A 24,902-nucleotide genomic window follows, 5' to 3' on the forward strand; every position below is an offset into this window, starting at 1 on the left:
GGCAAGTCAGTTAAGAACAAATTCTTATTTTCAATGACGGCCTAGAAACAGTGGGTTAACTGCCTGTTCAGGGGCAGAACGACAGATTTGTACCTTATCAGCTCAGGGATTTGAGCTTGCAGCCTTCCGGTTGCTAGTCCAACACTCTAACCACTAGGCTACCCTGCCGCCCCAAGGGCATAGGTTTGAGACAATATAAAACATCCATAGACAGTGAAAATACATTATATCATTAATATGTACAAAAAACAAAAACAAAAGAGAAAATACCTGTGAGAGGTGTCGTTCACCAGAACCAGGTCTCCCATCGGGATTCCCCGTCGCGTGTAGACCAACTGCCCGTCGCTGAAGTCCGAGTCTGCGTCATGGTAACATAGATCGTCCAGGGTGAGCAACCGCTGCCCATCCCTCACCACATGGAAAACTTTATCGACAACGCGCACCGGCTTCTCGTCATTAACTAGCTGGATGGATATGTTAAACGTCCCTTCTTTGGATCCGACTTCATCGTCCGTGACGGAGGATTTGGACTCCTGACTAGTGGAGGCTATGAATGTGAACTGGTCCTGAGTGGTCTCTGTGTCGTCGTGGATGTACATGACGCACTGCTCCAAGAGATCCTGGTTGCTGAACGTTAGGATGTTGTTGTAACTGGCGTTAGAGTTGGACAGGTTGATGCGTGCTAGCTTCCCGTGTTTGGGGCTACTTGTAACGGTGTAGTACAGCTCCTTGGTGCTGAGTGTCTCTGCAAACAACTCGGCCTTTGTGATGAGTTTACTCTCTCCCTCCATTATAGATAGTTTGTGATTTCTTATAAATACGCTGTTGACGTCAGCTTTTATTGAGATCTGGAAATCGTAACTTTGTGATTGAGCATGCTTGGAGAACACTTGGAATTTAAACGTGTCACTTGTGTCTTCGTATGGTCTGTCGACCAGTTCATATACAACTTTTAGATCAGTGACATTTCTTTGGCTGAAAGTTGAATTTTTCTTCAATAACTCGTTAACAAGGAGAAGTTGTCCTTTCTTCGGCGAGGAGAGAACTCTGAAGTGAAGATCATCCTCGGATAGTGTCACAACGTCCACTGTGGCATAAAGATACTGTGAGTCCAACGTCACTTTCCGAACTTTATTAATATCGGCCATTAAGTTCCTGACTAGGTTATAATGTACCCACTTCACTGTGACTGGAAAGACCAGTTCAGTATCAACTCTTCCTGCTACAGTGACCTTGCATTTGAAGTCATCCGTAGCAGTGGCTGTCTGGATTTCTTGGAAAGTGCTGAGGTACCGAAGGCGTTCTTTCTCCAGCAGCCTTTGAGAGAAAGAACCGGTGGGCTTCCATTCTCCGCTGGAGTGAAGCCTCTGAAGTTCTCCATACTGAGGTGGCTTGACGACATCATATCGGATGTCCACCACTTGATTCATGGCATTGGTCTGAATGGCCAGGTGCTTGTTACTGATCACAGCTACCTCACCTTGAATGATCTCAAGCCCAGTGTTGTTGGCGATCTTATACTCCAAACCTATGGCCATGATCCTCAGAACCACCGTGTTGCTCACCTTGTCTCCATCACTGACCCTCAGCACGATCCTGGAGTTCCTCACCCCAGTGTGGACATAGTTCACCTTCCCTTCCTCCAGATCAGAATGGGAGAACGTGGTCACTGCAGTGTCGGGGTTATCTCCCACCTCCAGATAACCAGCGTCAGGGTTCAGGTTCCCCAGGATGGAGAAGACCAGGTTGGTGTGGTTGCTGTCAATGTCTGTGGCTTTCAACACCTCTTTGTTTAGGAGTTTTCTAGAATTCTCCAACAGGACGAAAAGGTTCCCCTGGGGCAGGCTGAGCTCTGGGGCATCATTGGTGGGGGTCACTGTGATGTTGTAGCGGTACCTTCTCGTCCCCTGCAGGTATGTGGGAACCTCCTTCCTGGAGGAAGAGAATATAGAGAAAGTGAAAAAGTCTTCTGGGTCCTCTGATCCTCCGTGGATGTACATCACCCTGCCGTGCCACAGGTCCAGCATGCTAAAGATGTTCTCCTCTTGGTCCTGGTCCACATCCAATCGTATCTGACCGTGCACCGGCTGCTCCTGGATCCGGAACATGATCTGAGACTGGCGTACCCCGAGCTTCTTGAAGTCCAGGAGCACCTTGATGTGCTTGGACTCTAGAGACCCACGTCCGCCCTCTGAGACTACAAGGTTCCTGAGCAGCACGAAGTTGTCCCCGTACTTCTTGTCCAGCCCCCTGGCCAGAGTGAACATAGGGAATTCTGGGGTAGGGGTGACCGAAGTGGGATCGAACCGGGAGTTGGGGACAGTCGGGATAGTAGTTGGACCCATCGTGGTCGAGGGCTCTGGTTCTTTCTCCGGCTCGCAGCCCACTGATATATCTTTAGTGACTACAGCATTAGGCAGACCCATCATGACCCCATTGACTTTCATGTCCTTCAGGCAGCCCTTAAAAGAACCTCCTCGGACTCTGTTTCCCAACACAGACACCAGACCCATCTTCCTGACTTCTGAACGTGTGCTGTCATCAATGCCCCCCACAAACAGCGACCCTCTTAGCTGAAGTCCCTTGGAGCGAGAGCTGATGCTAGTCTTCACCGTCTCCTTGTCCACTGTCAGCTGTAGGGTCTTGGGGGTAAAGAACATCTTCACTGAATGCCAGTTCCTGTCATTGACAAAGGTGAGGGATTTAAGTTCTGTCTTGGTGCCTCCTTTACCCACGATGGCCACCAGCAGCCCCTCTTGGATTTCAACTGCCACAAAGTCCCCTTGTCTGGCCGAGTTGTACAAGACAATCCCCTCTTTAGCCGAGGTGTGAACCACACACTCAAACAGCCCCTCTTGCTGGTTGTGGGAGACGTTCCAGGGTGGCAGGGAGACATACGCTCTTGAACTAAAGAAACTAACAGGATCCTCCTCGCCGGCAAAGAACTGGGGACTACAGCCCAAAGAAACCTCATAGACAGTCTTGAATCCAGCGTACGGTCTCAACGACGATAACATATTGTTCTCGTTGAAAACAGCCTGGTCCACACACCCCCTGAATCCTGTTAGGTCATTGGGTAGGTAGAGCTTGTCCAGGCCTCCAGACCCACCGACGTATAGCCCATCCTGGATGGTAAGATCCTGCTTCTGAGACCAGTGCCCAGGCATCCTGAGGCTGGTGTGGGAGTACTGGTCCATAGTTAGGGTGACATTATGGCGGTCGTGGAGGAGCTCAGCAGTGTGCCAGGCCAGGTCGTTTAGTTGGGTGCTGCTCTCTGATCTCAGCAACCTCTCACCAGACCCCAGGTCCAGCTTCACCTGAACATAGGAAGGAAGAAGAGAATTATATCTCACTATAAACTGGAGGTTTAAACTTAAACATTTACTGTCGAAAACCTAACCCAACCATTAAGCCTAATCGTAACCAATTGGAATTACTTGCCTATACATAATCACCCACATTTATTTCCTAAACTTAACCAATCACATTTGTTGCCTCGAGACAGAGCTGACCTTAGGACTAAGAACAAGACTGAACAGCACATCTCCACTGAGCCAGACACACATTGTGTTTAGTCACTGTCACTAACATTGCATAACTACAATACTATTTAGTAGTATGTATATTTTACTGAGAAAAAATATCCCTTTTCATTTCGTTTCTATTCATTCTTAGCATTAGAATAAGAACATATTCAATTTGACTGTATATCCCATCAGAGCCATTCTCAGCATCGGCTGGATATGGGGAATAACCACCCTGACACGTGTTATCCTCATGAATATGAACGAACGACAAAAAGCATTGGAAACACTTATCTCCCTCACTAGCTTTAAGCACCAACTGTCAGAGCAGCTCACAGATTACTGCACCTGTACATAGCCCACCTATAATTTAGCCCAAACAACTACCTCTTTCCCTACAGTATTTAATTTATTTATTTATTTTTGCTCCTTTGCACCCCATTATTTTTATTTCTACTTTGCACATTCTTCCACCTCAAATCTACCATTCCAGTGTTTTACTTGCTATATTGTATTTACTTCGCCACCATGGCCTTTTTTTGCCTTTACCTCGCATATCTCACCTCATTTGCTCACATCGTATATAGACTTGTTTATACTGTATTATTGACTGTATGTTTGTTTTGCTCCATGTGTAACTCTGTGTTGTTGTATGTGTCGAACTGCTTTGCTTTATCTTGGCCAGGTCGCAATTGTAAATGAGAACTTGTTCTCAACTTGCCTACCTGGTTAAATAAAGGTGTTCTCAACTTGCCTACCTGGTTAAATAAAGGTGTTCTCAACTTGCCTACCTGGTTAAATAAAGGGGTTCTCAACTTGCCTACCTGGTTAAATAAAGGGGTTCTCAACTAGCCTACCTGGTTAAATAAAGGGGTTCTCAACTTGCCTACCTGGTTAAATAAAGGTGTTCTCAACTTGCCTACCTGGTTAAATAAAGGTGTTCTCAACTTGCCTACCTGGTTAAATAAAGGTGTTCTCAACTTGCCTACCTGGTTAAATAAAGGTGTTCTCAACTTGCCTACCTGGTTAAATAAAGGGGTTCTCAACTAGCCTACCTGGTTAAATAAAGGTGTTCTCAACTTGCCTACCTGGTTAAATAAAGGTGTTCTCAACTTGCCTACCTGGTTAAATAAAGGTGTTCTCAACTAGCCTACCTGGTTAAATAAAGGTGTTCTCAACTTGCCTACCTGGTTAAATAAAGGTGTTCTCAACTTGCCTACCTGGTTAAATAAAGGGGTTCTCAACTTGCCTACCAGGTTAAATAAAGGTGTTCTCAACTTGCCTACCTGGTTAAATAAAGGTGTTCTCAACTTGCCTACCTGGTTAAATAAAGGTGTTCTCAACTTGCCTACCTGGTTAAATAAAGGTGTTCTCAACTTGCCTACCTGGTTAAATAAAGGTGTTCTCAACTTGCCTACCTGGTTAAATAAAGGTGTTCTCAACTTGCCTACCTGGTTAAATAAAGGTGTTCTCAACTTGCCTACCTGGTTAAATAAAGGTGTTCTCAACTTGCCTACCTGGTTAAATAAAGGTGTTCTCAACTTGCCTACCTGGTTAAATAAAGGTGTTCTCAACTTGCCTACCTGGTTAAATAAAGGGGTTCTCAACTAGCCTACCTGGTTAAATAAAGGGGTTCTCAACTTGCCTACCTGGTTAAATAAAGGTGTTCTCAACTTGCCTACCTGGTTAAATAAAGGTGTTCTCAACTTGCCTACCTGGTTAAATAAAGGTGTTCTCAACTTGCCTACCTGGTTAAATAAAGGTGTTCTCAACTTGCCTACCTGGTTAAATAAAGGTGTTCTCAACTTGCCTACCTGGTTAAATAAAGGTGTTCTCAACTTGCCTACCTGGTTAAATAAAGGTGTTCTCAACTTGCCTACCTGGTTAAATAAAGGGGTTCTCAACTAGCCTACCTGGTTAAATAAAGGGGTTCTCAACTTGCCTACCTGGTTAAATAAAGGTGTTCTCAACTTGCCTACCTGGTTAAATAAAGGTGTTCTCAACTTGCCTACCTGGTTAAATAAAGGGTTCTCAACTTGCCTACCTGGTTAAATAAAGGTGTTCTCAACTTGCCTACCTGGTTAAATAAAGGTTTTCTCAACTGGCCTACCTGGTTAAATAAAGGTGTTCTCAACTTGCCTACCTGGTTAAATAAAGGTGTTCTCAACTTGCCTACCTGGTTAAATAAAGGTGTTCTCAACTTGCCTACCTGGTCAAATAAAGGTGTTCTCAACTTGCCTACCTGGTTAAATAAAGGTGTTCTCAACTTGCCTACCTGGTTAAATAAAGGTGTTCTCAACTTGCCTACCTGGTTAAATAAAGGGTTCTCAACTAGCCTACCTGGTTAAATAAAGGGGTTCTCAACTTGCCTACCTGGTTAAATAAAGGTGTTCTCAACTTGCCTACCTGGTTAAATAAAGGTGTTCTCAACTTGCCTACCTGGTTAAATAAAGGTGTTCTCAACTTGCCTACCTGGTTAAATAAAGGGGTTCTCAACTAGCCTACCTGGTTAAATAAAGGGGTTCTCAACTTGCCTACCTGGTTAAATAAAGGGGTTCTCAACTTGCCTACCTGGTTAAATAAAGGTGTTCCCCTACTAGCCTACCTGGTTAAATAAAGGTGTTCTCAACTTGCCTACCTGGTTAAATAAAGGGGTTCTCAACTAGCCTACCTGGTTAAATAAAGGGTTCTCAACTTGCCTACCTGGTTAAATAAAGGTGTTCTCAACTTGCCTACCTGGTTAAATAAAGGTGTTCTCAACTTGCCTACCTGGTTAAATAAAGGTGTTCTCAACTTGCCTACCTGGTTAAATAAAGGTGTTCTCAACTAGCCTACCTGGTTAAATAAAGGGGTTCTCAACTTGCCTACCTGGTTAAATAAAGGTGTTCTCAACTTGCCTACCTGGTTAAATAAAGGTGTTCCCCTACTAGCCTACCTGGTTAAATAAAGGTGTTCTCAACTGGCCTACCTGGTTAAATAAAGGTGTTCTCAACTTGCCTACCTGGTTAAATAAAGGTGTTCTCAACTAGCCTACCTGGTTAAATAAAGGTGTTCTCAACTGGCCTACCTGGTTAAATAAAGGTGTTCTCAACTTGCCTACCTGGTTAAATAAAGGTGTTCTCAACTAGCCTACCTGGTTAAATAAAGGGTTCTCAACTTGCCTACCTGGTTAAATAAAGGTGTTCTCAACTTGCCTACCTGGTTAAATAAAGGTGTTCTCAACTTGCCTACCTGGTTAAATAAAGGTGTTCTCAACTTGCCTACCTGGTTAAATAAAGGTGTTCTCAACTAGCCTACCTGGTTAAATAAAGGGGTTCTCAACTTGCCTACCTGGTTAAATAAAGGTGTTCTCAACTTGCCTACCTGGTTAAATAAAGGTGTTCTCAACTTGCCTACCTGGTTAAATAAAGGTATTCTCAACTTGCCTACCTGGTTAAATAAAGGTGTTCTCAACTTGCCTACCTGGTTAAATAAAGGTGTTCTCAACTTGCCTACCTGGTTAAATAAAGGTGTTCTCAACTTGCCTACCTGGTTAAATAAAGGTGTTCTCAACTTGCCTACCTGGTTAAATAAAGGTGTTCTCAACTTGCCTACCTGGTTAAATAAAGGTGTTCTCAACTTGCCTACCTGGTTAAATAAAGGTGTTCTCAACTTGCCTACCTGGTTAAATAAAGGGTTCTCAACTAGCCTACCTGGTTAAATAAAGGGGTTCTCAACTTGCCTACCTGGTTAAATAAAGGTGTTCTCAACTTGCCTACCTGGTTAAATAAAGGTGTTCTCAACTTGCCTACCTGGTTAAATAAAGGGGTTCTCAACTTGCCTACCTGGTTAAATAAAGGTGTTCTCAACTTGCCTACCTGGTTAAATAAAGGTTTTCTCAACTGGCCTACCTGGTTAAATAAAGGTGTTCTCAACTTGCCTACCTGGTTAAATAAAGGTGTTCTCAACTTGCCTACCTGGTTAAATAAAGGTGTTCTCAACTTGCCTACCTGGTTAAATAAAGGTGTTCTCAACTTGCCTACCTGGTTAAATAAAGGTGTTCTCAACTTGCCTACCTGGTTAAATAAAGGTGTTCTCAACTTGCCTACCTTGTTAAATAAAGGGTTCTCAACTAGCCTACCTGGTTAAATAAAGGGTTCTCAACTTGCCTACCTGGTTAAATAAAGGTGTTCTCAACTTGCCTACCTGGTTAAATAAAGGTGTTCCCCTACTAGCCTACCTGGTTAAATAAAGGTGTTCTCAACTTGCCTACCTGGTTAAATAAAGGTGTTCTCAACTTGCCTACCTGGTTAAATAAAGGTGTTCTCAACTTGCCTACCTGGTTAAATAAAGGTGTTCCCCTACTAGCCTACCTGGTTAAATAAAGGTGTTCTCAACTGGCCTACCTGGTTAAATAAAGGTGTTCTCAACTTGCCTACCTGGTTAAATAAAGGTGTTCTCAACTAGCCTACCTGGTTAAATAAAGGGGTTCTCAACTTGCCTACCTGGTTAAATGAAGGTGTTCTCAACTTGCCTACCTGGTTAAATAAAGGTGTTCTCAACTTGCCTACCTGGTTAAATAAAGGGGTTCTCAACTTGCCTACCTGGTTAAATAAAGGTGTTCTCAACTTGCCTACCTGGTTAAATAAAGGTGTTCTCAACTTGCCTACCTGGTTAAATAAAGGTGTTCCCCTACTAGCCTACCTGGTTAAATAAAGGTGTTCTCAACTTGCCTACCTGGTTAAATAAAGGTGTTCCCCTACTAGCCTACCTGGTTAAATAAAGGTGTTCTCAACTTGCCTACCTGGTTAAATAAAGGTGTTCTCAACTTGCCTACCTGGTTAAATAAAGGTGTTCCCCTACTAGCCTACCTGGTTAAATAAAGGTGTTCTCAACTGGCCTACCTGGTTAAATAAAGGTGTTCTCAACTTGCCTACCTGGTTAAATAAAGGTGTTCTCAACTAGCCTACCTGGTTAAATAAAGGGTTCTCAACTTGCCTACCTGGTTAAATGAAGGTGTTCTCAACTTGCCTACCTGGTTAAATAAAGGTGTTCTCAACTTGCCTACCTGGTTAAATAAAGGGGTTCTCAACTTGCCTACCTGGTTAAATAAAGGTGTTCTCAACTTGCCTACCTGGTTAAATAAAGGTGTTCTCAACTTGCCTACCTGGTTAAATAAAGGTGTTCTCAACTTGCCTACCTGGTTAAATAAAGGTGTTCTCAACTTGCCTACCTGGTTAAATAAAGGTGTTCTCAACTTGCCTACCTGGTTAAATAAAGGTGTTCTCAACTTGCCTACCTGGTTAAATAAAGGTGTTCTCAACTTGCCTACCTGGTTAAATAAAGGAGTTCTCAACTAGCCTACCTGGTTAAATAAAGGGGTTCTCAACTTGCCTACCTGGTTAAATAAAGGTGTTCTCAACTTGCCTACCTGGTTAAATAAAGGTTTTCTCAACTTGCCTACCTGGTTAAATAAAGGGGTTCTCAACTTGCCTACCTGGTTAAATAAAGGTGTTCTCAACTTGCCTACCTGGTTAAATAAAGGTTTTCTCAACTGGCCTACCTGGTTAAATAAAGGTGTTCTCAACTTGCCTACCTGGTTAAATAAAGGTGTTCTCAACTTGCCTACCTGGTTAAATAAAGGTGTTCTCAACTTGCCTACCTGGTCAAATAAAGGTGTTCTCAACTTGCCTACCTGGTTAAATAAAGGTGTTCTCAACTTGCCTACCTGGTTAAATAAAGGTGTTCTCAACTTGCCTACCTGGTTAAATAAAGGGGTTCTCAACTAGCCTACCTGGTTAAATAAAGGGGTTCTCAACTTGCCTACCTGGTTAAATAAAGGTGTTCTCAACTTGCCTACCTGGTTAAATAAAGGTGTTCTCAACTTGCCTACCTGGTTAAATAAAGGTGTTCTCAACTTGCCTACCTGGTTAAATAAAGGGTTCTCAACTAGCCTACCTGGTTAAATAAAGGGGTTCTCAACTTGCCTACCTGGTTAAATAAAGGGGTTCTCAACTTGCCTACCTGGTTAAATAAAGGTGTTCCCCTACTAGCCTACCTGGTTAAATAAAGGTGTTCTCAACTTGCCTACCTGGTTAAATAAAGGGGTTCTCAACTAGCCTACCTGGTTAAATAAAGGGGTTCTCAACTTGCCTACCTGGTTAAATAAAGGTGTTCTCAACTTGCCTACCTGGTTAAATAAAGGTGTTCTCAACTTGCCTACCTGGTTAAATAAAGGTGTTCTCAACTTGCCTACCTGGTTAAATAAAGGTGTTCTCAACTAGACTACCTGGTTAAATAAAGGGGTTCTCAACTTGCCTACCTGGTTAAATAAAGGTGTTCTCAACTTGCCTACCTGGTTAAATAAAGGTGTTCCCCTACTAGCCTACCTGGTTAAATAAAGGTGTTCTCAACTGGCCTACCTGGTTAAATAAAGGTGTTCTCAACTTGCCTACCTGGTTAAATAAAGGTGTTCTCAACTAGCCTACCTGGTTAAATAAAGGTGTTCTCAACTGGCCTACCTGGTTAAATAAAGGTGTTCTCAACTTGCCTACCTGGTTAAATAAAGGTGTTCTCAACTAGCCTACCTGGTTAAATAAAGGGGTTCTCAACTTGCCTACCTGGTTAAATAAAGGTGTTCTCAACTAGCCTACCTGGTTAAATAAAGGGGTTCTCAACTTGCCTACCTGGTTAAATAAAGGTGTTCTCAACTTGCCTACCTGGTTAAATAAAGGTGTTCTCAACTTGCCTACCTGGTTAAATAAAGGGGTTCTCAACTTGCCTACCTGGTTAAATAAAGGTGTTCTCAACTTGCCTACCTGGTTAAATAAAGGTGTTCTCAACTTGCCTACCTGGTTAAATAAAGGTGTTCTCAACTAGACTACCTGGTTAAATAAAGGGGTTCTCAACTTGCCTACCTGGTTAAATAAAGGTGTTCTCAACTTGCCTACCTGGTTAAATAAAGGTGTTCCCCTACTAGCCTACCTGGTTAAATAAAGGTGTTCTCAACTGGCCTACCTGGTTAAATAAAGGTGTTCTCAACTTGCCTACCTGGTTAAATAAAGGTGTTCTCAACTAGCCTACCTGGTTAAATAAAGGTGTTCTCAACTGGCCTACCTGGTTAAATAAAGGTGTTCTCAACTTGCCTACCTGGTTAAATAAAGGGGTTCTCAACTAGCCTACCTGGTTAAATAAAGGGGTTCTCAACTTGCCTACCTGGTTAAATAAAGGTGTTCTCAACTTGCCTACCTGGTTAAATAAAGGTGTTCTCAACTTGCCTACCTGGTTAAATAAAGGTGTTCTCAACTTGCCTACCTGGTTAAATAAAGGTGTTCTCAACTAGCCTACCTGGTTAAATAAAGGGGTTCTCAACTTGCCTACCTGGTTAAATAAAGGGGTTCTCAACTTGCCTACCTGGTTAAATAAAGGTGTTCTCAACTTGCCTACCTGGTTAAATAAAGGGGTTCTCAACTAGCCTACCTGGTTAAATAAAGGGGTTCTCAACTTGCCTACCTGGTTAAATAAAGGTGTTCTCAACTTGCCTACCTGGTTAAATAAAGGTGTTCTCAACTTGCCTACCTGGTTAAATAAAGGGGTTCTCAACTTGCCTACCTGGTTAAATAAAGGTGTTCTCAACTTGCCTACCTGGTTAAATAAAGGTTTTCTCAACTGGCCTACCTGGTTAAATAAAGGTGTTCTCAACTTGCCTACCTGGTTAAATAAAGGTGTTCTCAACTTGCCTACCTGGTTAAATAAAGGTGTTCTCAACTTGCCTACCTGGTTAAATAAAGGTGTTCTCAACTTGCCTACCTGGTTAAATAAAGGTGTTCTCAACTTGCCTACCTGGTTAAATAAAGGTGTTCTCAACTTGCCTACCTTGTTAAATAAAGGGGTTCTCAACTAGCCTACCTGGTTAAATAAAGGGGTTCTCAACTTGCCTACCTGGTTAAATAAAGGTGTTCTCAACTTGCCTACCTGGTTAAATAAAGGTGTTCCCCTACTAGCCTACCTGGTTAAATAAAGGTGTTCTCAACTTGCCTACCTGGTTAAATAAAGGGGTTCTCAACTAGCCTACCTGGTTAAATAAAGGGGTTCTCAACTTGCCTACCTGGTTAAATAAAGGTGTTCTCAACTTGCCTACCTGGTTAAATAAAGGTGTTCCCCTACTAGCCTACCTGGTTAAATAAAGGTGTTCTCAACTTGCCTACCTGGTTAAATAAAGGGGTTCTCAACTAGTCTACCTGGTTAAATAAAGGGGTTCTCAACTTGCCTACCTGGTTAAATAAAGGTGTTCTCAACTTGCCTACCTGGTTAAATAAAGGTGTTCCCCTACTAGCCTACCTGGTTAAATAAAGGTGTTCTCAACTTGCCTACCTGGTTAAATAAAGGTGTTCTCAACTTGCCTACCTGGTTAAATAAAGGTGTTCTCAACTAGCCTACCTGGTTAAATAAAGGGGTTCTCAACTTGCCTACCTGGTTAAATAAAGGTGTTCTCAACTTGCCTACCTGGTTAAATAAAGGTGTTCCCCTACTAGCCTACCTGGTTAAATAAAGGTGTTCTCAACTTGCCTACCTGGTTAAATAAAGGTGTTCTCAACTTGCCTACCTGGTTAAATAAAGGTGTTCCCCTACTAGCCTACCTGGTTAAATAAAGGTGTTCTCAACTGGCCTACCTGGTTAAATAAAGGTGTTCTCAACTTGCCTACCTGGTTAAATAAAGGTGTTCTCAACTAGCCTACCTGGTTAAATAAAGGGGTTCTCAACTTGCCTACCTGGTTAAATGAAGGTGTTCTCAACTTGCCTACCTGGTTAAATAAAGGTGTTCTCAACTTGCCTACCTGGTTAAATAAAGGTGTTCTCAACTAGCCTACCTGGTTAAATAAAGGGGTTCTCAACTTGCCTACCTGGTTAAATAAAGGTGTTCTCAACTTGCCTACCTGGTTAAATAAAGGTGTTCTCAACTTGCCTACCTGGTTAAATAAAGGTGTTCTCAACTTGCCTACCTGGTTAAATAAAGGTGTTCTCAACTTGCCTACCTGGTTAAATAAAGGGGTTCTCAACTAGCCTACCTGGTTAAATAAAGGGGTTCTCAACTTGCCTACCTGGTTAAATAAAGGTGTTCTCAACTTGCCTACCTGGTTAAATAAAGGTGTTCTCAACTTGCCTACCTGGTTAAATAAAGGGGTTCTCAACTTGCCTACCTGGTTAAATAAAGGTGTTCTCAACTTGCCTACCTGGTTAAATAAAGGTTTTCTCAACTGGCCTACCTGGTTAAATAAAGGGGTTCTCAACTTGCCTACCTGGTTAAATAAAGGTGTTCTCAACTTGCCTACCTGGTTAAATAAAGGTGTTCTCAACTTGCCTACCTGGTTAAATAAAGGTGTTCTCAACTTGCCTACCTGGTTAAATAAAGGGGTTCTCAACTAGTCTACCTGGTTAAATAAAGGTGTTCTCAACTTGCCTACCTGGTTAAATAAAGGTGTTCCCCTACTAGCCTACCTGGTTAAATAAAGGTGTTCTCAACTTGCCTACCTGGTTAAATAAAGGGGTTCTCAACTAGCCTACCTGGTTAAATAAAGGGGTTCTCAACTTGCCTACCTGGTTAAATAAAGGTGTTCTCAACTTGCCTACCTGGTTAAATAAAGGTGTTCCCCTACTAGCCTACCTGGTTAAATAAAGGTGTTCTCAACTTGCCTACCTGGTTAAATAAAGGGGTTCTCAACTAGTCTACCTGGTTAAATAAAGGTGTTCTCAACTTGCCTACCTGGTTAAATAAAGGGGTTCTCAACTAGCCTACCTGGTTAAATAAAGGGGTTCTCAACTTGCCTACCTGGTTAAATAAAGGTGTTCTCAACTTGCCTACCTGGTTAAATAAAGGTGTTCTCAACTTGCCTACCTGGTTAAATAAAGGTGTTCTCAACTAGCCTACCTGGTTAAATAAAGGGGTTCTCAACTTGCCTACCTGGTTAAATAAAGGTGTTCTCAACTTGCCTACCTGGTTAAATAAAGGTGTTCTCAACTTGCCTACCTGGTTAAATAAAGGTGTTCTCAACTTGCCTACCTGGTTAAATAAAGGTGTTCTCAACTTGCCTACCTGGTTAAATAAAGGGGTTCTCAACTAGCCTACCTGGTTAAATAAAGGGGTTCTCAACTTGCCTACCTGGTTAAATAAAGGTGTTCTCAACTTGCCTACCTGGTTAAATAAAGGTGTTCTCAACTTGCCTACCTGGTTAAATAAAGGGGTTCTCAACTTGCCTACCTGGTTAAATAAAGGTGTTCTCAACTTGCCTACCTGGTTAAATAAAGGTTTTCTCAACTGGCCTACCTGGTTAAATAAAGGGGTTCTCAACTTGCCTACCTGGTTAAATAAAGGTGTTCTCAACTTGCCTACCTGGTTAAATAAAGGTGTTCTCAACTTGCCTACCTGGTTAAATAAAGGTGTTCTCAACTTGCCTACCTGGTTAAATAAAGGTGTTCTCAACTTGCCTACCTGGTTAAATAAAGGTGTTCTCAACTTGCCTACCTGGTTAAATAAAGGGGTTCTCAACTAGCCTACCTGGTTAAATAAAGGGGTTCTCAACTTGCCTACCTGGTTAAATAAAGGTGTTCTCAACTTGCCTACCTGGTTAAATAAAGGTGTTCCCCTACTAGCCTACCTGGTTAAATAAAGGTGTTCTCAACTTGCCTACCTGGTTAAATAAAGGGGTTCTCAACTAGCCTACCTGGTTAAATAAAGGGGTTCTCAACTTGCCTACCTGGTTAAATAAAGGTGTTCTCAACTTGCCTACCTGGTTAAATAAAGGTGTTCCCCTACTAGCCTACCTGGTTAAATAAAGGTGTTCTCAACTTGCCTACCTGGTTAAATAAAGGGGTTCTCAACTAGCCTACCTGGTTAAATAAAGGGGTTCTCAACTTGCCTACCTGGTTAAATAAAGGTGTTCTCAACTTGCCTACCTGGTTAAATAAAGGTGTTCCCCTACTAGCCTACCTGGTTAAATAAAGGTGTTCTCAACTGGCCTACCTGGTTAAATAAAGGTGTTCTCAACTTGCCTACCTGGTTAAATAAAGGTGTTCTCAACTAGCCTACCTGGTTAAATAAAGGGGTTCTCAACTTGCCTACCTGGTTAAATAAAGGTGTTCTCAACTTGCCTACCTGGTTAAATAAAGGTGTTCCCCTACTAGCCTACCTGGTTAAATAAAGGTGTTCTCAACTTGCCTATCTGGTTAAATAAAGGTGTTCTCAACTTGCCTACCTGGTTAAATAAAGGTGTTCCCCTACTAGCTTTTTTTAAACTTTTGACCAGGGCCTATACACTACTTTTGACCAGGGCCTATAGTAGTGCACTACTTTGGACCAGGGCCTATAGTAGTGCACTACTTTGGACCAGAGCCTATAGTAGTGCACTACTTTGGACCAGGGCCTATAGTAGTGCACTACTTTGGACCAGGACTTATAGTAGTGCACTACTTTGGACCAGGGCCTATAGTAGTGCACTACTTTTGACCAGGGCCTATAGTAGTGCACTACTTTGGACCAGGGCCTATAGTAGTGCACTACTTTTGACCAGGGCCTATAGTAGTGCACTACTTTGGACCAGGGCCTATAGTAGTGCACTACTTTGGACCAGGGCCTATAGTAGTGCACTACTTTGGACCAAGGCCTATAGTAGTGCACTACTTTGGACCAGGGCCTATAGTAGTGCACTACTTTGGACCAGGGCCTATAGTAGTGCAGTACTTTTGACCAGGGCCTATAGTAGTGCACTACTTTGGACCAGGGCCTATAGTAGTGCACTACTTTTGACCAGGACCTATAGTAGTGCACTACTTTGGACCAGGGCCTATAGTAGTGCACTACTTTTGACCAGGGCCTATAGTAGTGCACTACTTTGGACCAAGGCCTATAGTAGTGCACTACTTTGGACCAGGGCCTATAGTAGTGCACTACTTTGGACCAGGGCCTATAGTAGTGCAGTACTTTTGACCAGGGCCTATAGTAGTGCACTACTTTGGACCAGGGCCTATAGTAGTGCACTACTTTGGACCAGGGCCTATAGTAGTGCACGACTTTTGACCAGGACCTATAGTAGTGCACTACCCCTATATAGGGACTAGGGTCCCATTTGGGCCGCTGTCTGCGTCTCTATGGAGCTCTGCATCAGGAGAAAATGGCCTGTCAAGGCTTTGCTACTGAGTCCCAGCTATTCAAGCAGGGTTTCAAGACAACACAACAGCAATGCTAATCTCTAAAACGGATTCATTCGGAAAGAGACCTAAAGCCTGAGAACAAGTCGAAAGAGGAAAAGAAAAAAAAAACATTTGTGATTTTGATGTCCGAAGTTGGTTCATGGAGGGGTAAGGATGAGCAGTTTTCAACCAGTTGTCTCGCTCCACACACAACACACACTCAACAGAAAATCCATGCAGTGGAATTGTCAGTGCATCTTAAAATTTCACTCCCACACACGAAAAGAAAAGTGTAGCCCGGGGACAACTTTTTCCCAGATTTCTCACGGGTGACGTTTCTTTCTGTTGAACACGTCTGACTGCGTCACAAAAAGGTCTATCTGTCTCCTCGCTTGTTTTTTTGTGATTTCATCACAAAACCTTTAGTGAGAAGCTTAAGTTTAACCGACATCTTCAAGCAACAAATGTATTTCCTTATTACAGCTCTGTCAGCCCAGCACAGCTCACACTCTCTCCTGGCCCAGAAATAGTGAGGCCAGACCACCATGCTTGCAACATAAACCCTTGTAACCTACAACCCGAGCTAAGACTTTCGAGGTGGGCTCTATTTTAAACCATAACAGAGATTGCAGACAGTAACGGAAACCAGAAACTGCTGTGTTCCTCTATGTCTTATTGAACAAATTGCAAAGCCAGTATAATCTCTGTTTTGTAGTTTGTAGAGGGGATAATATAAACCAGAAGCAGAAACTCGATTCCGAAGCCAGTTCATTAATAGGAGTATTACAGTGCCTTCAGAAAGTATTCATACCCCTTAACTAATTCCACATTTTACACATTTTGGAAAATGAAATACAGACATATCTAATTTACATAATTATTCACACCCCTGAGTAAATAAATTGTAGAAGCACTTTTGGCGGCGATTACAGCTGTGAGTCATTCTGAGTAACTCTAAGGGCTTTCCACACCTGGATCGTGTAACATTTGCCAATTATTCTTTTCTAAATTCTTCAAGCTCTGTCAAGTTGGTTGTTGATCATTGCTAGACAACCATTTTCAGGTCTTGTTAAAGATTTTCAAGCTGATTTAAGTCAAAACTGTAACTCGGCCATTCAGGAACATTCACTGTCTTCTTGGTTAGCAACTCCAGTGTAGATTTGTCTTTGTGGGTTAGATTCAACCAGGTCTTTCTGTAGGATTTGCCTGTGCTTTTTTACCCTGAAAAAACTCCCCATTTCTTAATGATTTACAACCCATAACACGATGCAGCTTGAAAATATGGAGAGTGTTACTCAGTAATGTGTTGTATTGGATTTGCACCAAAGATAACACTTTGTATTCAGGACAAAAAAGTGAATTGCTTTGCCTCACTTTTTGCAGTATTACTTCAGTGTTGCAAACAAGATGTATATTTCGGAATAATTCTCTTCTGTTCAGGGTTACTTCTTTTCACTCTGTCAATTAGGTTAGTATTGTGTAGTAACTACAATGTTGTTGATCCGTCCTCCGTTGTCTCCTATCGCAGCCATTAAACTATGTAACTGTTTTAAAGTCACCATTGACGTCATGGTGAAAGTGGTTTCCTTCCTCTCCGGCAACTGAGTTATAAAGACTTTGTCAGTGAAAATGTCCTTAATAACTTGCTCAAAGGGATATTCAATGTCTTCTTTAAAATAAAATAAATCACAAATGTCTCTACCAATAGGTGCCCTTCTTTACGAGGAAACAATGTGGAAAAAGTCAAGGGGTGTGAATACTTTCTAAAGGCTACTGGAACATGACTATAAATCAACATTTCCAGAATATCAGATCGACGGTGACCTGTGAATGTAACATTTACTAATTTCATCATTTGAATGCATCTACAAATGAAATGACCTATCAATGTGCACAACTCTTAAAGTTGCAATATGTATGTTTTTTTGGGGGGGGGGGGACATGACCAAATTAGCATAGAAATGTGAGTTATAGATCTGTCATTCTCATTGAAACCAAGTCTAAGAAGCAGGTCTATTACGTTCGGTTTTGTACACCAGCTTCAAACAGCTGAAAATACAACATTTTTGGTTATGGAAAATATATCTTACAGGCGAACTATTTGAATTTTAACAACCAGGAAATGGCGGAGCACCTTAAATATACAGTCACTGGCACAAGCTCAACAACTGTATTTCTGACAACCTCACCAACTATTTTTCCAGTTGGTCTGAGGGAGCCTCAACATATCCCCGTGCTCTCACTGTGACAAGCACCATCTGCTAGGAGACTAACTCATGCCGAGTTAACCCTGCCTGCCTGCCGGTCTGTCTGCCTGCCTCCCAGTCTGTCTGTCTGTCTGTCTGCCTTTCTCCCGGTATGTCTGTCTGCCTGCCTTTCTGCCTGTCTATCTGCCTGCCTGCAGGCCTGTCTACCTGCCTCCCGTTCTGTTTGCCTGCCTGCCTGCTTCCCGGTCTGTCTGTCTGCCTGCCTTTCTCCCGGTATGTCTGCCTGTCTGCCGGCCTCCCTCCCGCCCTGCCTGTCTGTCTGTCTGCCGGTTTGTCTCTCTGCCTACGTGTCTCCCTCCCGGTCTGTCTCTCTGCATGCCTGACTGCCTGCACCTTTCACGGTCTGTCTGTCTGTTAGCCTGCCTGCCTGCCTCCCAGTCAGTCTGCCTGTCTGTCTGTCTGCCTGCCCCCCCTCTCAGTCTGTCTGTCTGTCTGCATCTTTCCAAGTCTGGCTGCCTGGCTGCCTCTTTCCCAGTCTGTCTGCCTGGCTGGCTGCCTCACTCTCTGGCTGGCTGCCTCACTCTCTGGCTGTCTCACTCTCTGGCTGTCTGCCCGCCTGTCTGCCTTGCTCTCTGTCTATCTGCCTCACTCTCTGTCCATCTGCCTGTCTGCCTCACTCTGTCTGTCTGTCTGTTTCCTGTCTGCCTCACTCTCTGTCTGTCTCACTCTCTGTCGGTCTGTCTGTCCACCTCCCTCCCTCTCGGTCTGTATGTCTGTCCGCCTCCCTCCCTCCCTTTCGGTCTGTCTGCCTGCCTCCCTCCCAGTCTGTCTGTCTGCCAGCCTGCCTCCGTCCTGGTCTGTCTGTCTGCCTGCCTCCCTCCCGGTCTGTCTGTCTGCCCGCCTCCCGGTCTGTCTGTCTGCCTGCCTCCTGGTCTGTCTGCCTGCCTGCCTCCCCCCCTCCCGGTCTGTCTGCCTCCCTCCCTCCCGGTCTGTCTGCCTGCCTCCCCCCCTCCCGGTCTGTCTGCCTGCCTGCCTCCTGGTCTGTCTGCCTCCCTCCAGGTCCGCCTGCCTGCCTGCCTCCTGGTCTGTCTGCCTCCCGCTGCCTGCCTCTTTTCGCTGCCTGCCTCTTTTCCCTGTCTGCCTGCCTGACTGTCTGCCTCCTGGTCTGTCTGCCTGCCTAACTCAAAGTCTGTCTGTCTGTCTGTCTGCCTGCCTGCCTCCTGGTCTGTCTGCCTCCCTCCAGGTCCGCCTGCCTGCCTGCCTCCTGGTCTGTCTGCCTCCCGCTGCCTGCCTCTTTTCCCTGTCTGCCTGCCTGACTGTCTGCCTCCCGGTCTGTCTGCCTGCCTAACTCAAAGTCTGTCTGTCTGTCTGTCTGTCTGTCTGTCTGTCTGTCTGCGTATAATCAGCCCAATGGTGCCTTGAGGAGATAAAAGACAATACAACTACAAGATGGAATAACAACATACAATAACAACTACATTACATTAGAACATTAGAACATGAAACATCACAGGCAGCATAAACAAAAGATTCAAGTCAATCAAAACAACTGCACACCTCAGTGAACTCATTTAATTTAATTAATTAACTAATTCTCTTGTAGGACCTGAGCCTCAGGACTACCTGGCCTGATGACTCCTTGCTGTCCCCAGTCCACCTGGTCGCTCAGCTGCTCCAGTTTCAACTGGTCTGCCTGCAGCTACGGAACCCTGGACTGTAAACTCTACTTCCAGACTCACATTAAGCATCTCCAATCCAACATGGAGTCTAGAATCGGCTTCCTATTTCGCAACAAAGCCTCCTTCACTCTTGCTGCCAAACATACCCTCGTATAATTGACTATCCTGTCGATCCTTGACTTCGGCAATGTCATTTACAGAATAGCCTCCAACACTCTACTCAGATCAAATTGGATGCAGTCTATCACAGTGCCATCCATCCATTTTGTCACCAAAGCCCCATATACTACCTACCACTGCAACCTGTATGCTCTCGTTAGCTGGTCCTCACCACATAATCATCACCAAACCCACTGGCTCCAGGTTATCCAGAAGTCTCTGCTAGGTAAAGCTCCGCCTTATCTCAGCTCACTGGCCACCATAGCAACAGCCACCCATAACACGTGCTCCAGCAGGAATATCTCACTGGTCATCCCAAAAGCCAACACCTCATTGGCCGCCTTTCCTTGTAGACTTATATCTCCCTCACTAACTTTAAGCAGCAGCTGTCAGAGCAGCTTACCGATCGCTGCAGCTGTACACAGCCCATCTGTAAACAGCCCATCTGTCACACCCTGACCGTAGAGAGCCTTTTAATGTCTCTATTTGGTTTGGTCGGGGTGTGATTTGGGGTGGGCATTCTATGTTGTGTTTTCTATGTTTGGGTGTTTCTACGTTTTGGCCGGGTATGGTTCTCAGTCAGGGACAGCTGTCTATCGTTGTCTCTGATTGGGAACCATACTTAGGTACCCTTTTCCCCTCCTTTCTGTGTGGGATGTTTTGTTGGCACTATTGCTTGAAGCTTCACGGTTGTTTTTGTATGGTTTATTGTTTTTGTCGGCATCATCCTAAATAAAGAGGGAATATGTACGCTCACCACGCTGCACCTTGGTCCAGTTCTGTCAACAGCCGTGACACCATCCAACCAACTACCTACCTCATCCCCATATATTTGTATTATTTTTGCTATTTTGCACACCAGTATCTCTACTTGCGCATCCTCATCTGCACATTTATCACTCCAGTGTTAATCTGCTAAATTGTAATTACTTCGCCACTAAGGCCTATTCATTGCCTTACTTCATTTGCACACACTGTAAACAGATTTTTCTATTGTGTTATTGACTGTATGTTTACTCCATGTGTAACTCTGTGTTGTTTTTGTCACACTGCTTTGCTTTATCTTGGCCAGGTCACAGTTGTAAATGAGAACTTGTTCTCAACTAGTCTACCTGGTTAAATAAAGGTGAAATAAAATAAAACCCGGACCTGTTCACCGAATGTGCTACCTTGTCCCGGACCTGCTGTTTTCTTTCTTTCACAGCTGTAAGTCGCTTGGGGTATGTCTCTATCAGTTTTGCACATCGAGAGATGTGAGATTTTTTTCCCATTCCTCCTTGCAAAACAGCTCGAGCTCAGTGAGATGTGTGAAGGTAAGTGTTTATTCTGTAGGGAAGCTAATGATGCATCATGTATGTCATTCCTGGGAGTGTGTAAACTTACATTTTTCCCCCCCAAAGCATTTTTGGATGTTCTCTATAGTTATGTACTTGAAAATGTATAAATTGACCAACTCGGCACATTTGGGCAAACTCCTGTCAGACTTGATACAAAATATTGTGTAGCGATGTAATTCTTCACTGGATCAGTCTGAAACTTTGCTGCCATCTTGTGAACAACTTCTAAATTACACCTAGAATCCTACATCACTCTCTTCACTCATCAAAGACGATGCAAAGAAATTAAATAGAAAACACATGTTTTCTTGTTTGTATTATCTTTTACCAGATCTAATGTGTTATATTCTCCTATATTAATTTCACATTTCCATAAACTTCAAAGTGTTTCCTTTCAAATGGTATCAATAATATGCATATCCTTGCTTCAGGTCCTGAGCTACAGGCAGTTAGATTTGAGTATGTCATTTTAGGCGGAAATTGAAAAAAAATTAAGCCTACTTTGAATTTCAGCTTCTTAACCTGCTAATCCTTATGTTTTTTTGTTTTTTTTAAATATCCAATTTTTATCAATCCAAAAGCACAGATATTTACAGGCATGAACCTGCTCTATGAAAGAGCCATCCAATGTATAAATGTGTAATGTGCATAAATGTGAAATATTTCTAAGAGAATTTGAAAACAGATTAGATTCATCTGTATGTAGATGACAGTTATGTACGCTATTGTCCCTACCAATTTGATTTATATTAAACCTTTGGTAATACTGAGTTAACTTGACACCATCAGAAAGCACACACTGTGCAAGATGCCAGGCCGAGGCCCAATTCAGACAACCTTTGACTGAAGTAGGGGAATGAGTAGGGGAATGAAGTAGGGGAATGAGTAGGGGAATGAGGTGAATTCACCAATTTGTAAGTCGCTCTGGATAAGAGCGTCTGCTAAATGACTTAAATGTAAATGTAAATGTAAGTAGGGTATGAAGTAGGGGTATTAGTAGGGGAATGAAGTAGGGGAATGAAGTAGGGGAATGAAGTAGGGGAATGAAGTAGGGGAATGAAGTAGGGGAATGAGGTAGGGGAATGAAGTAGGGGAATGAGGTAGGGGAATGAGGTAGGGGAATGAGGTAGGGGAATGAGGTAGGGGGATGAGTAGGGGAATGAAGTAGGGGGATGAGTAGGGGAATGAGGTAGGGGAATGAGGTAGGGGAATGAGGTAGGGGATGAGGTAGGGGGATGAGTAGGGGAATGAAGTAGGGGAATGAAGTAGGGGAATAAAGTAGGGATATGAGGTAGGGGGATGAGTAGGGGAATGAAGTAGGGGAATGAGTAGGGGGGATGAAGTAGGGGAATGAAGTAGGGGAATGAGTAGGGGAATGAAGTAGGGGAATGAAGTAGGGGAATGAGTAGGGGAATGAGTAGGGGAATGAGTAGGGGAATGAGGTAGGGGAATGAAGTAGGGGGATGAAGTAGGGGGATGAAGTAGGGGGATGAAGTAGGGGGATGAGGTAGGGGGATGAAGTAGGGGGATGAAGTAGGGGGATGAAGTAGGGGAATGAAGTAGGGGAATGAAGTAGGGGAATGAAGTAGGGGCATGAAGTAGGGGCATGAAGTAGGGATATGAGGTAGGGGGATGAGTAGGGGAATGAAGTAGGGGAATGAGTAGGGGAATGAAGTAGGGGAATGAAGTAGGGGTATGAAGTAGGGGAATGAAGTAGGGGAATGAAGTAGGGGAATGAAGTAGGGGAATGAAGTAGGGGAATGAAGTAGGGGAATGAGTAGGGGAATGAGTAGGGGAATGAGTAGGGGGATGAAGTAGGGGATGAAGTAGGGGATAAAGTAGGGGGATGAAGTAGGGGATGAAGTAGGGGATGAAGTAGGGGGATGAAGTAGGGGATGAAGTAGGGGGATGAAGTAGGGGAGGAGGAGGGGATGAAGTAGGGTGATGAGAAGGGGAATGAAGTAGGGGATGAAGTAGGGGAATGAAGTAGGGTAATGAAGTAGGGTAATGAAGTAGGGTAATGATGTATGGGAATGATGTATGGGAATGATGTATGGGAATGAGAAGGGGAATGAGAAGGGGAATGAGAAGGGGAATATATAGGGAAATATGTAAGGGAATGAGCAGTGAAATGAGCAAGGGAATGAGTAGGGAAATGACTAGGGGAATGAGTAGGGGAATGAGTAGGGTAATGAGTAGGGGAATGAGAAGGGGAATGAGAAGGGGAATGAGAAGTGGTCGACAGTATCAAAGGCCTTGGATAGGTCTATAAATATGGCAGCACGGTCATTCCACGATTTAAGCAATTTAACATATCATCTAAGACACGTGTAGCAGCTGAAATGGTTCTAAATCCAAGGCTTAAACCAGAGTGGTGAACTTAACATTATCATAACATTACCTTTACATTAACAATATAATTACATTATCGTTACATTATCGTTACATTTACACCATCGTTGCCTTTGCATTATCGTTTCATTGCCATTATCATTACATTGCCATTATTGTTGTGTTGTTGTTGCATTATCATTACACTTACACCATCGTTGTGTTTACATTACATTATCGTTACATTACCATTATCGTTACACTGCCATTATCGTTACATTTGCACCATTGTAGCCTTTACATTACATTATCATTGCCATTATCGTCTCATTATCGTCACATTACCATTATCAACGCATTATCGTCACGTTATCGTTACATTGTCACGACATTATCATTACATTAAGAATATAATTTGACGTTTAAAACGTTATTTGCTGAGAGTCTGCCAGTAATTCTAATATTTTTTTTCAAGGATAAAGAAAGAAATTTGGGCAGTAGTTATCTAATTCTGTCTGCCTGCTTGTGTTACTGTGCTGAGTGACTGACTGTCAGCTGGGAGCTGGGATAGAGACATAGCTGGAGGTGGTGTGTGTGTGTGTGTGTGTGTGTGTGTGTGTGTGTGTGTGTGTGTGTGTGTGTGTGTGTGTGTGTGTGTGTGTGTGTGTGTGTGTGTGTGTGTGTGTGTGTGTGTGCTTATGTGTGTAACGTGTGCGTGCAACGTGTGTGTGTTGGCCTGAATGTACGTGTGTGTGTGTGTGTAATGAGTCTGCATGTGTGTAATGTGCGTGTTTTGAAGTCTAGGCTATAGGTGAACTGACCTGCAGGCGACCAGCATTCAGCTCCACTAGAAGGTAGTCTGTGTGGCCGGCTGCGAGGAAGAGCAGGCCGCGGGGGCTGGAGGTACGGAAACGAACACGCAGGGAGTTACGGTTCGACGACTCCACTGTCTTCAGCTGCACATAGCCATCGCCATAGAACGAGGCTGGAGAGAGAGAGAGAGAGAGAGAGAGGGGAGAAAGAGAGAGAGACACAGAGAGAGGGAGAGAGTGAGAGAGAGATGGCAGATATAACTGTGTTGGAACAGTCAGGTTCTGATCTGGGTCGTTATACAGTCAGGTTCTGGTCTGGGTCGTTATACAGTCAGGTTCTGGTCTGGGTCGTTATACAGTCAGGTTCTGGTCTGGGTCGTTATACAGTCAGGTTCTGGTCTGGGTCATTATGCAGTCAGGTTCTGGTCTGGGTCATTATACAGTCAGGTTCTGGTCTACATCATTATATAGTCAGGTTCTGGTCTGGGTCATTGTACAGTCAGGTTCTGTTCTGGGTCATTATATAGTCAGGTTCTGGTCTGGGTCATTGTACAGTCAGGTTCTGTTCTGGTCTGGGTCATTATGTAGTCAGGTTCTGTTCTGGTCTGGGTCATTATATAGTCAGGTTCTGGTCTGGGTCATTGTACAGTCAGGTTCTGTTCTGGTCTGGGTCATTATATAGTCAGGT

The 24,902-nt window shown here is 43.6% G+C and overlaps 1 protein-coding gene across 1 annotated transcript in view; it reads right to left on the minus strand.

Annotated features, from left to right (window-relative positions):
• LOC135509384 (chondroitin sulfate proteoglycan 4-like) overlaps window positions 1-24,902 on the minus strand; it is a 75,554-nt gene that overhangs the window by 37,993 nt on the left and 12,659 nt on the right. Inside the window, exons 2-3 of the mRNA XM_064930048.1 lie at window positions 24,224-24,387; window positions 271-3,317 (exon numbers count right to left, since the gene is read on the minus strand). Coding sequence (XP_064786120.1) covers window positions 271-3,317; window positions 24,224-24,387 — 3,211 coding nt within the window. The remainder of the gene's footprint in view (window positions 1-270; window positions 3,318-24,223; window positions 24,388-24,902) is intronic.

This window comes from Oncorhynchus masou, chromosome 1 (assembly GCF_036934945.1).
Source record: "Oncorhynchus masou masou isolate Uvic2021 chromosome 1, UVic_Omas_1.1, whole genome shotgun sequence".
Classification (NCBI taxonomy): Eukaryota; Metazoa; Chordata; class Actinopteri; order Salmoniformes; family Salmonidae; genus Oncorhynchus; species Oncorhynchus masou.